The sequence below is a fragment of the Rhinoraja longicauda genome, chromosome 3 (genome assembly GCF_053455715.1).
Source record: "Rhinoraja longicauda isolate Sanriku21f chromosome 3, sRhiLon1.1, whole genome shotgun sequence".
In the NCBI taxonomy this organism is placed as follows: domain Eukaryota; kingdom Metazoa; phylum Chordata; class Chondrichthyes; order Rajiformes; family Arhynchobatidae; genus Rhinoraja; species Rhinoraja longicauda.
In genome coordinates this window covers 96,368,295-96,383,786 of record NC_135955.1, presented here as the reverse complement: position 1 = coordinate 96,383,786, position 15,492 = coordinate 96,368,295, and the positions used below count along the sequence as shown (strand labels likewise).

At 49.8% G+C, this 15,492-nt stretch overlaps 1 protein-coding gene across 12 annotated transcripts in view; it reads left to right on the top strand.

The window, feature by feature from the left end:
• The window catches only part of LOC144592200 (sorbin and SH3 domain-containing protein 2-like), a 369,491-nt gene that overhangs the window by 237,720 nt on the left and 116,279 nt on the right, over positions 1 to 15,492 (top strand). For 7 of the 12 annotated variants that reach the window (XM_078396703.1, XM_078396699.1, XM_078396698.1 and 4 more), the window contains 4 exons: positions 6,531 to 6,660; positions 8,811 to 8,980; positions 10,722 to 10,788; positions 13,792 to 13,839. In XM_078396703.1, the coding sequence (XP_078252829.1) occupies positions 6,531 to 6,660; positions 8,811 to 8,980; positions 10,722 to 10,788; positions 13,792 to 13,839 (415 nt within the window). Of the gene's footprint in view, positions 1 to 4,067; positions 4,823 to 6,530; positions 6,661 to 8,810; positions 8,981 to 10,721; positions 10,789 to 13,791; positions 13,840 to 15,492 lie in introns of those variants that run through there. The other 5 variants (XM_078396701.1, XM_078396692.1, XM_078396694.1 and 2 more) reach the window with 5 other exon arrangements.

Genomic DNA, 15,492 nt, shown 5'->3' with positions numbered 1-15,492 from the left:
AACAAAAACAAAAACCATCCCAACACCGACACACAACAAAAAAAAGGAAAAAAGACGAACAGACTGCTAGCGAGCCGCAGCCATTAGGCGCCGCCACACGTGAGAAGGATAGTGGAGTCAGGGGGTATGGGGAGAAGGCAGGAACCATCATGTCACCAACTAGAGAGCGGTCCTGAACTACTATCCACCTCATTGGAGACCTTTCGACTATCTTTAATCGGACTTTACTGGAGGTTATCTTGCACTAAATGTTGTTCCCTTTATCATGTATCTGTACACTGTGGACGGCTCGATTGTAATCACGTATTGTCTTTCCGCTGACTGGTTAGCACGCAGCAAAAGCTTTTCACTGTACCTCACGACACGTGGCAATAAAGTAAACTGAAACTGACGGCAGGCCCTAGCAAGGAGATGTGATTATCAGGATGATTGTCAGTCTCATTTTTTTGTTTAGTTTAGTTAACTAAATAACACTTAGTGCAAGATAAAGTCCCGTACAGTCCGATTAAAGATTGGTCTGAGGGTCTTCAATGGGGTACTTGGTAGGTCAGGACCGCTCTCTCGTTGGCGAGAGGACGGTTCAGTTGCCCGATAACAGCTGGGAAGAAACTGTCCCTGAATCTGGAGGTGTGCGTTTTCGCACTTCTGTACCCCTTGCCTGATGGGAGAGGGGAGAAGAGGGAGCGGCCGGGGCGAGACTGGTTGTTTAGTTGAGTTTAGTTTAAAGATACAGCGCGGAAACAGGCCCTTTGGCCCACCTAGCCTGGGCCAACCAGCGATCCCCGAACACTAGCACTATCCTACATAAGCACATTTTATACCAAGCCAATTAACCTACAAAGCTGTACGTCTTTGGAGTGTGGGGGGAAACCGGAGATCTCATAGAAAACCCACGCAGGTCACGGGGAGAACGGACAAACTCCGTACAGATGTTGTGTTGCGTGCTAACCAGTCAGCGGAAAGACAATGCATGATTACAATCGAGCCGTCCACAGCGTACAGATACAGGATATAGGGACAGAACGTGAATAATATTTAGTGCAAGATAAAGTATAGTAAAGTCAATTTGAACACCAGGTGGCGCTGTCAGCGATGGCAGTCTCGCCTAACGTCCGCCTGTCCTTTTTGTCTTTTTTGTTATTTTTAGTGAGTTTTAAAAGTTTGTGTTAATGTTCTCTGGTTTGTTTTATGTGGGGGGGTGGGGGAGGGGGTCGAGGGAAACTGTTTTTCAATCTCTTACCTTGCCGGAGATGCGATTGTTTTCCGGGTCGTACCTCCGGTCGCTCTGCGGCCTAACATCGTGGAGCTGGCGGCCTTGCCTGGGAGTCACTTTGAACCCCACCTCACGGGGCATGGAATTACCATCGGAGCCTGCGATCCCTTGCCTGGTGCCGACGCTGCAACCGCGGCCTGCGGATTCCAACATCGAGGAGCTTGCCGTCTCGGGTAGAGACCGACGTCGGGAAGTTCCAAATCGCAGAAGGTTTACCGCCAGCCCCGACCCGGGGTCTGATTACCCGGCGCGGGGGAGCTGAGAGCCCACCCAATGCAGGAGCTTGATCACCCCCGACACGGAGGGCCCGACCACTGGCTATGGAGTCAAGATCGTCCCGTCAACGGAAGGTTCGAGGCCCTCGTCCGCGGGAGGACAAAGAAGGGAAGAGATTGAACTTTTTTTCGCCTTCCATCACAGTGAGGAATGTGGAGGAGTCACTGTGGTGGATGTTCATGTTAACATGTATTTAATAGACAATAGACAATAGGTGCAGGAGTAGGCCATTCGGCCCTTCGAGCCAGCACCGCCATTCAATGTGATCATGGCTGATCATCCACAATCAGTACCCCGTTCCTGCCTTCTCCCCATACCCCCTGACTCCGCTATCCTTAAGAGCTCTATCTAGAAGGTATGTCCTGCCCATCTAGATGGTATGTCCTGTTGCTTTTTATGGGTATGACATAGAAACATAGAAAATAGGTGCAGGAGTAGGCCATTCGGCCCTTCGAGCCTGCACCGCCATTCAATATGATCATGGCTGATCATCCAACTCAGTATCCTGTACCTGCCTTCTCTCCATACCCCCTGATCCCTTTAGCCACAAGGGCCACATCTAACTCCCTCTTAAATATAGCCAATGAACTGACCTCAACTACCTTCAGTGGCAGAGAATTCCACAGACTCACCACTCTCTGTGTGAAGAAATGTTTTCTCATCTCAGTCCTAAAAGACTTCCCCCTTATCCTTAAACATCGGGAACAATCTTCCCGCACCTAGCCTCTCCAACCCCTTAAGAATTTTATATGTTTCTATAAGATCCCCCCTCAGTCTTCTAAATTCCAGCGAGTATAAGCCTAGTCTTTCTATGACTGTACGGCAAATGAAATTACTCGTATGTTGCAAAACACACTTGGTTAATAAAGTATGATTATGATCACAATTTACAATTTGGAGCGTGGGAGCAAACCGGAACACCCAGAGAAAACCCGTGCAGGTCACAGGCAGAACGTATAGACTCCCGACAGACAAGAACCCATAGTCAGGATAGAACCTGGGTCTCTGTTGCTGTAAGGCGGCAACTCTACCGCTGCGCCACCGGTCCTTGATTTTGCTGGTGGCCATTTCCCCCGAGCTTGTTGATGAATACTAACTTTAAAAAAAAATCCATTTAAAATAAGCCGGTGGAGGATATTTCAGGTAAGTTTAAGTTCAAGCATTATACTGAATTATAGCGGCCTAGTTGAGAACTCAACCACATCCTACCTGACTGACCTCCTCCACAGGCACACTCCCACCTGCACCCTCCGCTCTGCTGCTGCCAATCTCCTGTCCCCCCCCCCCATCCGGACCAAACTCAGATCCTGGGGGGACAGGGCTTTCTCCATCGCTGCTCCCACCCTATGGAACTCACTGCCCCAAACCGTCAGAGACTCCTCCTCACTCACCACATTCAAAACATCACTGAAGTCTCACCTGTTCAGCACTGCCTTCAACCACTGACCGCCACCTCACCTTCTGTCTCCTTTCTCTGTTCGTTTACTTATTTATCTATTTATTCACTTCTCTATGTTCTAGTAATCCCTGTAAAGCGTCTTTGAGTGTTTGAAAAGCGCTATATAAATGTAATGCATTATTATTATTATTATTATTATAATAAATAAATTGGTGAATTGTTTCCATGCAGGTAAACAGGATAATGTTCAGGAACAAACTGTGGGCACTGCATTTGCCATGTGTGTGTGTGCAAGATCACGAAAAACTCTAGTTTAGTTTTAGTTTAGTGTATTATTGTTCCACGTGCCGAGGCACAGTGAAAAGCTTTTTGTCGTGTCCTATCCAGTCAGTGGAAAGACAAGACATGATTACAATCAATGTATCCAATGTATCCACAGAGTATCCACAGTGTATCCACAGTGTACAGATACATGATAAAGGGGATAACGTTTCGTGCAAAGTCCAGTAAAGTCTGATTAAAGATGGAATATAGACACAGAGTGCTGGAGTAACTCAGCGGGTCAGGCAGCAAAGATTAAACAACACAGAACACTGGACCAGTTAAATATAGTAGGTTAACGAAGAAACATTGGAAGACTGAAACTCACGGACAAAGACATTTATTTCCCAATGCATAAAAAGTTACAAAGTATAGCACGGCCTAGTTCTGTTCCTATGAATTATGAAGTTATAGACAATAGACAATAGACAATAGGTGCAGGAGGAGGCCATTCGGCCCTTCGAGCCAGCACCGCCATTCAATGTGATCGTGGCTGATCATTCTCAATCAGTACCCCGTTCCTGCCTTCTCCCCATACCCCCTGACTCCGCTATCCTTAAGAGCTTTATTCAGCTCTCTCTTGAATGCATTCAGAGAATTGGCCTCCACTGCCTTCTGAGGCAGGGAATTCCACAGATTCACAACTCTCCGACTGAAAACGTTTTTCCTCATCTCCGTTCTAAATGGCCTACCCCTTGATTCTTAAACTGTGGCCCCTGGTTCTGGACTCCCCCAACATTTGGGAACATGATTCCTGCCTCTAACGTGTCCAACCCCTTAATAATCTTATACGTTTCGAGAAAATCTTCTCTCGCTCGTCCTTCTAAATTCCAGTGAATACAAGCCTAGTCGTATGAATTGATGTTTTAGTGGAGGTAGATTCTTCCTGTTCATGTGTGGTGTTTTTGCTTTCTCCTCTTGGTCTGGTTTCTGTTGCCCCGCTGTGTGGATATCTTCGGCAGGCTCCTTCTCCGCCACCCCGTGTGGGAAGCTTTCATTGGCCACACCTAACGAGTCCTGCCGCCAGACACGCTCCCCCCCTCACCAGTGCACCCCAGGGTGGCGATTATCCCTCACTCCCAGCGCCGGGCATGCAAATAACCTCCAGCTTCGCCCGTCGCATGTACACGGGAGGGCACGCACAGACTTGGTCGCATGGGTCACAACCCTCGAGTGCTACCCGCCCCCCCGCACGCCAGTCACGCCCTTCCCAAACCCCCGCTGGCTCGGCACCGCGGGCAAGCCCAGAGCACGGCCTGGACCGCAGGGCCACTGCCATCAAGCTCACCCCGTTGGAGGCTCAGACGCGGGCTGCTGCTAACCCCCCCGCCCCGGCACGCCCGCCCACGGCTATCGGCCCCGCCACGCCCTCCTCGCCCGGAGACAGGACGGAGACCAAGAGACACACGGCCTCCCTCGCCATCCAGATCGCTCCGTCCGGCCCGCGTGCAGCGGAGGCTGCCCCCCCCACCGTGTGTCCAAGGACGCTGCCCGTGGGCACTGCACAGGGACTCTGTCCCCCGTCTCACGCACGCCCACCGGGGCATCATCTGGTACAGAAAAACTTTCCTTTCATTAGCAACGGTTTGAATGAGTGAATGAATGAATAAATACTTTGTTGTCACACGTGACAAGTCCCAGTGGAATTCTTTGCTTGTACACCAAAGGTATGCAAAGAGTCACTACACAAAGGGCGCTGACAAAGCCACAAAATATCCCGCCCCAGCTCCATTGGTCTCTCCCCCCCCCCCTCAATCCAGGTCCTTCTCTGTTCTCTCCCCCCCCCCCCCCCCACCTCAATCCAGGTCCTTCTCTGTTCTCTCCCCCCCCCCCCCCCACCTCAATCCAGGTCCTTCTCTGTTCTCTCCCCCCCCCCCCCACCTCAATCCAGGTCCTTCGCTGTTCCTTCTCCCCCCCTCCCCCCACCTCAATCCAGGTCCTTCTCTGTTCTCTCCCCCCCCCCAACCAACCTCAATCCAGGTCCTTCTCTGTTCTCCCCCCACCCCACCCCAACTCAATCCAGGTCCTTCTCTGTTCTCCCCCCCCCCCCCCCCAAACCTCAATCCAGGTCCTTCTCTGTTCTTTCCCTCCCTCCCCCCACCTCAATCCAGGTCCTTCTCTGTTCTTCTCCCCCCTTTCGCTCCAGGTCCATCTTTGTTCTCCCCCCCCCCCCCCCCCCCCTCCACCTACATGTTTTTCAATGTAGAAACATGCAACCACTTGCAAAGGTTTTGGATGTTAATCATTTGTCTCGTTTATTTATAGCTGAACTGTGAAAATGACTTTCATAATTATTTTAAGCAATGTGAAGGCATTTGCAGCTTGAATGGGTAGTTTAGTTTAGTTTAGAGATACAGCGTGGAAACAGGCCCTTCGGCCCACCGGGTCCGCGCCGACCAGCGATCCCCGCACACTAACACTATCCTACACCCGCTAGGGACAATTTTTACATTTATACCAAGCCAATTAACCTACAAACCTGTACGTCTTGGAGGAGCAGTGTACAGTGAAAAGCCTGTCTCTCGCACTGCCCATCTGAATTTTGGATGCCTGTCTTAAAGTTCGCAGACTCTTTAAGCCAGCAATGCATGAAGGATGAATTTTTATAGGCAGCGGTAGAGTTGGTGCCTTACATCGAATGCAGCGCCGGAGACCCGGGTTCGATCCTGACTGCGGGCGCCGTCTGTACGGAGTTTGTACGTTCTCCCCGTGACCTGCGTGGGTTTTCTCCGAGATCTTCGGTTTCCTCCCGCACTCCAAAGACGTGCAGGTTTGTAGGTTAATTGGCTTGGTAAATGTAAAAAGTGTCCCCAGTGGGTGTAGGATGGTGTTAGTGTGCGGGGATGGCTGGGCGGCGCGGGCCCGGTGGGCCGAAGGGCCTGTTTCCGCGCTGTATCTCTAAACTAAAACTAGATTGATTAGTAGGACTAGATGTTACAATCCCTAAGGTTTGCACTACAATTGACTGGTGTTGTTCTTGGGGATGACCACTAGGTGATGTTGCTACCTAGAAGGGATGGTGGAGCAGACTTGATGGGCCAAATGGCCTAATTCTGCTCCAATCACTTACGAACTTGTGGCACTCGTGGTGCTAACTTGGGCAAACCTGTCTACGTTTCTGTGCATACTAACCAGATTACCACCGTTGTGCTTTCTGGAAGACAAAGTCTTTCAAGCTACTCCTTTGATTACCAAGGTGTGTACGATCATTGCTGGCGGCTAACACGGGTCTTGGTTTTGTGTTTGCCTGTGTGTGCGCAGATGACGGTGAATGGGAACACTGCCGCCGAGAGAGGCAGTCCAATGAGTTACCTGCAAAGGCCTTTCTCCCCGTCATCAGCCTACCACTCACTGTCGTCCACTGGGGTACTACAGCACAGCCGAACCATGGGTAAGACAATTCTCCGCAACGTTTATTCTCCAAAGACGCACAGGTGTGTAGGGTTTTTTAGTTTAGCGATACAGCGCCGAAATAGGCCCTTCGGCCCACCGAGTCCGCGCCGACCAGCGATCCCCGCACATTAGAAATATCGACACACACAGTTTGCGCTTACGCCAAGCCAATAAACCTACAATCTTTGGACAATTGACAATAGGTGCAGGAGGAGGCCATTCAGCCCTTCGAGCCAGAACCGCCATTCAATGTGATCATGGCTGATCATTCTCAATCAGTACCCCGTTCCTGCCTTCTCCCCATACCCCCTGACATGGCGATCAGCCATGATCGCATTGAATGGCGGTGCTGGCTCGAAGGGCTGAATGGCCTACTCCTGCACCTATTGTCTATTGTCTATTGTCTATTGTGACTCCGCTATCCTTAAGAGCTCTATCTAGCTCTCTCTTGAATGCTTTCAGAGACTTGGCCTCCACTGCCTTCTGAGGCAGAGAATTCCACAGATTCACAACTCTCTGACTGAAAATGTTTTTCCTCATCTCCATTCTAAATGCCCTACCCCTTATTCTTAAACTGTGGCCCCTTGTTCTGGACTCCCCCAACATTGGAAACATGTTTCCTGCCCCTAACGTGTCCAACCCCTTAATAATCTTATACGTTTCGATAAGATCCCCTCTCATCCTTCTAAATTCCAGTGCATACAAGCCTAGTCGCTCCAGTCTTTCCACATATGACAGTCCCGCCATTCCGGGAAAATTAACCTAGTAAACCTACGCTGCACGCCCTCACTAGCAATTGGAGTGCGGGAGGAAACTGAAGATCACGGGGAAAACCCACGCAGGTCACGGGGAGAACGTACAAACTCCGTACAGAGAGCACCCGTAGTCGGGATGGAACCCGGGTCTCCGGCGCTGTGAGGCAGCAACTCTACCGCTGTGCCACCGTTTAATTGGCTTGGTATAACTATAAACTGTCCCTTAGGAGAGTGTTAATGTGCAGGGATCGCTGTTCGGCGCTGACTCGGTGGGCTGAAGAGCATGTTTCCAAGCTATATCTCTAAACAAAATAAACGTTACGTGGTGAAGTTATCAAAGATCTTAAAGCTCCTAATGTGTAGGGAATGTGGGAGAACTTGGTTACTTATGGTTTTTTACTATCACATGTTCTGAGGTACAGTGACATCCTCATTTTGGTACACTGTCCAGTAGATTAATGCTATACATAAGAACAACCCCAGACTAAGTACTACGTGTGCAGAAATAGCCCACCAAGTTGCCCACTAAGGTGGCACAGCGGTAGAGTTGCTGCCTTACAGCGCCAGAGACCCGGGTTCGATCCCGACCACGGGTGCTGTCTGTACGGAGTTTGTACGTTCTCCCCGTGACCTGCGTGGGTTTTCTCCGGGTGCCCCGGTTTCCTCCCGCACTCCAAAGACGTGCAGGCGTGCCGGTTAATTGGCCTCTGAAGATTGTCCTCAGCTCATGTGAATGGCTGATCAATAGTTGGCATGAATTTGGGGAGTCGAAGGGCCTGTTTCCATGTTGTCCGTCCAAACGAAACAATTATAGGTGGCCGAGTGGAGCAGTAACTCTACCGCTGTGCCACGGTGCCAAAGTTAATTGGTCTCTAAATTGTCCTCAGTGTGTGGGAAGAGGATGCGGGATAAGTAGGTATGAATGTGGACACGTTAGAGGCAGGAAACATGTTCCCAATGTTGGGGGAGTCCAGAACCAGGGGCCACAGTTTAAGAATAAGGGGTAGGCCATTTAGAACTGAGATGAGGAAAAACTTTTTTAGTCAGAGAGTTGTGAATCTGTGGAATTCTCTGCCTCAGAAGGCAGTGGAGGCCAATTCTCTGAATGCATTCAAGAGAGAGCTAGATAGAGCTCTTAAGGATAGCGGAGTCAGGGGGTTATGGGGAGAAGGCAGGAACGGGGCACTGATTGAGAATGATCAGCCATGATCACATTGAATGGCGGTGTTGGCTCGAAGGGCAGAATGGCCTTCTCCTGCACCTATTTTCTATTGTCTATTGTCTATAATTATGCGTAGATTTTACAAGATGGCGGGAAGATAAAAGTTAAGACAACCGTGCAACGTGAAGAATTTGTTTCTTCCGCGAAACATCATTTATCTTTCCCCGACAGAAAACTTAAGTATTTCACAGCAAAGTAAGTCTCCTGGTGCTGATATAATGAGCATGGAACCCGTCTACAGAACATCAGAGGAGGAAAAGAGAGTGACTGTCATTAAAGCACCGCACTATGCAGGAATCGGCCCTGTGGATGAGTCTGGAATACCGATCGCCATCAGAACGGTGAGAACAGATTTCTTTGTTGCCTTCTCGCCTTTCGCTGTACCAGTCCTTTCCAATTGTCTCTTCAAATTTCTCCCACAAGGTTAATCTTGTTCAAACAGTATTGCAGCACGGAAACAGGCCCTTCGGCCCAACTTTCCCGTGCCGACCAATATGTCCCCAAGAGACAATAGACAATAGGTGCAGGAGGAGGCCATTCGGCCCTTCGAACCAGCACCGCCATTCACTGTGATCATGGCTGATCGTCCACAATCAGTACCCTGTTCCTGCCTTTTCCTCTTATCCCTTGACTCTATCTAGCTCTCTCCTGAAAGCATCCAGAGAATTGGCCTCCACTGCCTTCTGAGACAGAGAATTCCACAGATTCACAACTCTCTGAGTGAAAAAGTTTTTCCTCATCTCGATTCTAAATGGCCTACCCCTTATTCTTAAACTGTGGCCCCTGGTTTGGGACTCCCCCAACTTCGCCTACTCCTGCACCTATTGTCTATTGTCTATCCCTGAATCTGGAGGTGTGCGTTTTCACACTTCTGTATCTTTTGCCTGATGGGAGAGGGGAGAGGAGAGAGTGACCGGGGTGAGACTGGTCCTTGATTATGCTGCTGGCCTTGCCGAGGCAGCGTGAGGTGTAAATGGAGTCAACGGAAGGGAGGTTGGTTTGTGTGATGGTCTGGGCTGCGTCCACAATTCACTGCATCCGATACTGCATCCAATTCTGATTAAATGGAAAATACCAAGTTTTAGATGTTAGTTTCAGAGATACAGCACGGAAACAGGCCCTTCGGCCCACCGGGTCCGCGCCCGCACACTAACACCATCCTACACCCACTAGGAACAGTTTTTACATTTGCCCAGCCAATTAACCTACAAACCTGCACGTCTTTGGAATGTGGGCGGAAACCGAAGATCTCGGAGGAAACCGACGCAGGTCACGGGGAGAACGTACAAACTCCGTACAGACGGCGCCCGTAGTCGGGATGGAACCCGGGTCTTCGGCGCTGCATTCGCTGTAAGGCAGCAACTCTACCGCTGCGCCACCTTGTTGTGGTGAATGAACATTATAAGTCCGCCACTGATTCCCCGTGACCTGCGTGGGTTTTCTCCGAGATCTTCCCACACTCCAAAGACGTACAGGTTTGTAATTTAACTGACTGGGCAAATGTAAAAATTGTTCCCAGTGGGTGCAGGATAGTGTTAATGTGCGGGGATCGCTGGTCGGCGCGGACCTGGTGGGCCGAAGGGCCTGTTTCCACGCTGTATCTCTGAAACTAAAATCTAAAACTTGGTATTTTCCATTTACAAGCACGGAGTTTGTACGTTCTCCCCGTGACCTGCGTGGGTTTTCTCCGAGATCTTCGGTTTCCTCCCACACTCCAAAGACGTACAGGTTTGTAGATTAATTGGCTGGGCAAATGTAAAAATTGTCCCTAGTGTGTGTAGGATAGTGTTAATGTGCGGGGATCGCTGGGCGGCGCGGACCCGGTGGGCCGAAGGGCCTGTGCTGTATCTCTTAAAAAACATTTTTTTTAAAGAAATCAGATGGGGAATTCATTAGAAAAAAACTGTTATCTGTGACGGTACTTCAATGAGCTCATTGCCACACGGGGAGAAATAAATCCTTACCGTTCACCTTTGTGGGAGCACTTCATGTCTCCTGGACTTAGGAAGCAGAAGAAAGAGTGACAATCTTTGCATTCTTCCCAGCTTGGTGACTAATTGAAGCTTTCTGTTTCTAATCTAGACAGTGGATCGACCCAAAGACTGGTACAAGACTATGTTCAAGCAAATACACATGGTGCACAAACCAGGTACGTTGATGGCCGAAGCCCGTTCATTTTATCTTTCCTTCTAAATCAATATGTTGAAAGACTGGAGTCCGAGTTTGTACGTTCTCCCCGTGACCTGCGTGGGTTTTCCCCGTGATCTTCAGTTTCCTCTCGCACTCCAATTGCTATTGAGAGCGTGCAGCGTAGGTTTACTAGGTTAATTCCCGGAATGGCGGGACCGTCATATGTGGAAAGACTGGAGCGACTAGGCTTGTATACACCGGAATTTAGAAGGATGAGAGGGGATCTTATCGAAACGTATAAGATTATTAAGGGGTTGGACACGTTAGCGGCAGGAAACATGTTCCCAATGTTGGGGGAGTCCAGAACCAGGGGCCACAGTTTAAGAATAAGGGGTAGGCCATTTAGAACTGAGATGAGGAAAAACGTTTTCAGTTAGAGAGTTGGAAATCTGTGGAATTCTCTGCCTCAGAAGGCAGTGGAGGCCAATTCTCTGAATGCATTCAAGAGAGAGCTAGATAGAGCTCTGAAGGATAGCGGAGTCAGGGGGTATGGGGAGAAGGCAAGAACGGGGTACTGATTGAGAATGATCAGCCATGATCACATTGAATGGCGGAGCTGGCTCGAAGGGCCGAATGGCCTCCTCCTGCACCTATTGTCTATTGACTTCCAAGGCCGATCGTCGGGCCGAATTCGCCCCATGCGATCCGTTCCCATGTCTGACTTCCGAGGCCGACTTTGTGGGCTGGTGTCTTGCCCCCCCACCACCACCCCCCCCTCCCCAAGGCCGTGATCTCTGCTGGTCCGGCAAAACGGATAATGCGACAAGGCTCTGGAACCAAGTCTGCCGGAAAATCGGTGGTGGGCCTTTACATACAGTGTCAGCTCCTCACTTTCAATAAATATCTCAGAGTTTGTCACGTAAAGTTTAAAACGGATGCAGAGCCCAAGTAGTGGAAATGAGGTGGGGTGACGAGAAGCTTGGTCATGGAGACCAAGTTTGAAGGAGAAAGAGTCACGGGTGTTTAATGGTCATATGTACTGACAACTAGGGTTGCCAACTGTCCCATGTTAGCCGGGACATCCCGTATATTGGGCTAAATTGGTTTGTCCCGTACGGGACCGCCCTTGTCCCGTATTAAGCCCGGGGGCCGGTGTAGGCCCGAACACTGTAGCCTCGGACTGTGTAGGCCCGGATACTGTAGCCCCGGACAGTGTAGGTCCGGATACTGTAGGCCTGGACGCTGTTGGCCCGGGTGCCAGTGTAGGCCCGGAAACTGTAGCCCCGGACAGTGTAGGCCCGAACACTGTAGGCCTAGACACTGTAGACTGGGGTGCTGCTGTAGGCCCAGATAGTGTAGGCCCGGAGGCCCGGGCGCCGCCTAACGGAGGTTAGATAGCAACCCGCCTCCCAGCCCGGGCGGCCGCCATTGGTGGAGCGGGAGCACGTGGCCGCTAGCTGGGTGAGGTCACGTGGGGCGCGGGGCAGTGACGTCACCTTGTCCCTTATTTGGGAGTGAGATAGTTTGCACCCCAACTGACAACGGAACAATGAGATTCGTACTTGCAGCAACTTTACAGACTCATACAGGCATTACACACAGATAACATGTAATATTGCAGAAACAGAGAACGTTGGTGAGGCCGCATCTGGAGTATTGTGTTCAGTTTTGGTCAACCTTACCGTGGAAAGGATGTTGTCAAGTTGGAAAGGGTGCAGAGAAGATTTACAAGGATGTTGCCAGGACTAGAGGGTGTGAGCTACAGGGAGAGGTCGAGCAGGCTGAGTCTCTATTCCTTGGAGCGCAGGAGGATGAGGGGTGACCTTATAGAGGTGTACAAAATCATGAAGGGGAATAGAGTAGGATAAATGCACAGAATCTTTTCCCCAGAGTAGGGGAATCAAGAACCAGAGGACATAGGTTTAAGGTGAGAGAGGAAAGACTTAATAGGAACCTGAGGGGTAACTTTTTAACGTAGCAAGGAACTCCAAATGCTGTTTTACACCAAAGAGACAAAATGCTGGAGTAACTCAGCGGGACAGGCAACATCTCTGGATAGAAGGAATGGGTGACGTTTCGGGTCGAGACCCTTCTTCAGTTCCTGTCCCGCTGAGTCGAGACCCTACTGACACAGAGGGTGGTGGGTGTATGGAACGAGATGCTGGAGGAGTTAATTGCGGCAGGTGCTATAACGACATTTAAAAGACATTTGGACGGGTACACGGATAGGACAGGTTTAGAGGGATAGGGGCCGAACGCGGTCAGGTGGGACCAGTGTAGATGGGACATGTTGGTCGGCATAGCCAAGTCGGGCTGAAGGGCCTGTTTCCACGATGTATCACTCCACGACTGTGTGAATGAAGTCAGCACTTTACTAATTTCCCATGGTCTCACCAAGTCGTTCTAGTCCAGTTTTGTCCCGAACATAAATCAAAGTTGCTGCGGTCATTTCTGAATTTTTATTGCCAGATTTAAATATCAATCAGCAGGAAAAAATGAAAACCTGCAATAAAACGCCTTTCAAACGATAAGTCAATTCTTGGTGCGTGGACTAAATTCTCGTTGCGTGGACTAAACAACCTCATATCTATGAGCTACCGGCCAAGTTCACTGAGGCATCCCTCCGTTACCCTTCCTGCTTTGCCACTGGGAATTGGAAACTTTCCTACCCATTCCATTCAGCCCAATGTCAGAGAGTTCAGCAGCAGATTTTCATGACAATTTTCGTGACAATCACGCCAACACTGTTGGTCCAATTCCTACCATGCTGATGGCTGACAGTAAATCACGTTCGAAGGTATCACAAAATGCTGGAGTAACTCAGCGGGGTCAGGCAGCATCTCTGGAGAGAAGGAATGGGTGACGTTTCGGATCCGAAACGTCACCCATTCCTTCTCTCCAGAGATGCTGCCTGACCCCGCTGAGTTACTCCAGCATTTTGTGATACCTTCAATTTGTACCAGCGCCTGCAGTTACTTTCCTATGTAAATCACGTTCAAAATTCCTTCTTATGTTTTAACAGATGATGATACAGATGCATTCAATGCCACTTATGCATATGTTTACCCTGGTAAGAATTTTATGTTATGCTTTTAGGTCTCAATTTGAACTCACAATCTATTGTTCCAGTTATATCACAGTATCCTTCTCCCACAAATATGTAACTCTAACGTGACTAATACTCTCTTCTAACACTCCCTTAGTCCAACAGATTCTCATTGCTATTACCTTTCATATTTCGCTTGGGCAGTTTACACCCCAGCGGTATGAACATTGACTTCTCCAACTTCAGATAGTCCCTGCTTTCCCTCTCCATCCCCCCACCCCCTTCCCAGTTCTCCCACTCATCTTCCCGTCTCCAACTACATTCCATCTTTGTCCCGCCCCCTCCTCTGACATCAGTCTGAAGAAGGGTCTCGACCCGAAACGTCACCCATTCCTTCTCTCCAGAGATGCCGCCTGACCTGCTGAGTTACTCCAGCATTTTGTGTCTACCTTAGATTCCCATTGCACTTTATTGACTGTGCACAAAACGTGTCCCTTTTATGGTAGAACGAGGAAGTGCAGGTGCTGGAATCTTGTATTGAACACCAGGTAACTCAGCGGGTCAGGCAGCATCTCGAGAGAACATGGATTCCCTTATCTGACTTTCGCTTGTCACGTTTTCTATTTCTTCTTGGAGTCTCAGTTTACTCTAGACATAGTGTGGAAAATGGCCCTTCAGCCCACTGAGCCCCTGCCGGCCAACGATCGCAAGTACACTATATTACCCCAGTTTCGCGTCCGACACACTGGGGACAACTTGCAGAAGCCAATTAACCTACAAACCTGTACGCCTTTGGAACGTGGGAGGAAACCAGAGCACCCGGAGAAAACTCACACAGGTCACGGGGAGAACGTACAAATTCCGCACAGACAGCACCCGTAGTCGGGATCGAACCCGGGTCTCTGGCGCTGTGAGGCAGCAACTCTACCGCTGCGCCACCCCAGAGTCATAGAGTCATACAGCACAACAACAGGCCCTTGGGTTGAACTCATCCATGCCAAACAATCTAAGCTAGTCTCCCCTGCCTGTGTTTGGCCCACTTCCCTCCAAACCTGTCCTGCCCATGTCCCTGTCCAAGTCCCTGTTAAATGCTGTTGTGGTATCTGCCTCCCCCAGCGACCTTTTGTCACGCCTTTTGGCTTCTTTTCATCTTAGGCCCATCTGCCAATTCTCTTTTATGGTAGTTTAATTTAGAGATACAGCGTGGCAAAACAGGCCCGCCTCGGCCCGCCCTGTCCACGCCGACCAGCGATCCCCGCGCACGAACACTGCCCTACCCACACCGGGGACAATTTGCAATTCTTACCGAAGCCAATTAACATACAAACCTGCACGACTTTTGGAGTGTTGGGGGAAACCGGGGCACCCGGAGAAAACCCACGCGGTCACGGGGAAAACGTACAGACTCTGATAAGACAGCACCCGTAGTCGGGATCGAACCCGGGTCTCTGGCGCTGAGTGGCAACAACTTTACTGCTGCTGCCCCACACATCTCATGCTGATGTTTCAATATGTAGTGCAGTGGAAGCATTGAAATGAATCAAATTTAATATTACAAACTTGGTTCTCTCTGCCAAAACCTCCCAAAACAATGACATCGCCCACGACTAACTAATGTCCCACAGTGAGTAAATCTCAGTAACTATTTGTTTCAGTATTGAAAAATCAGAACTCATT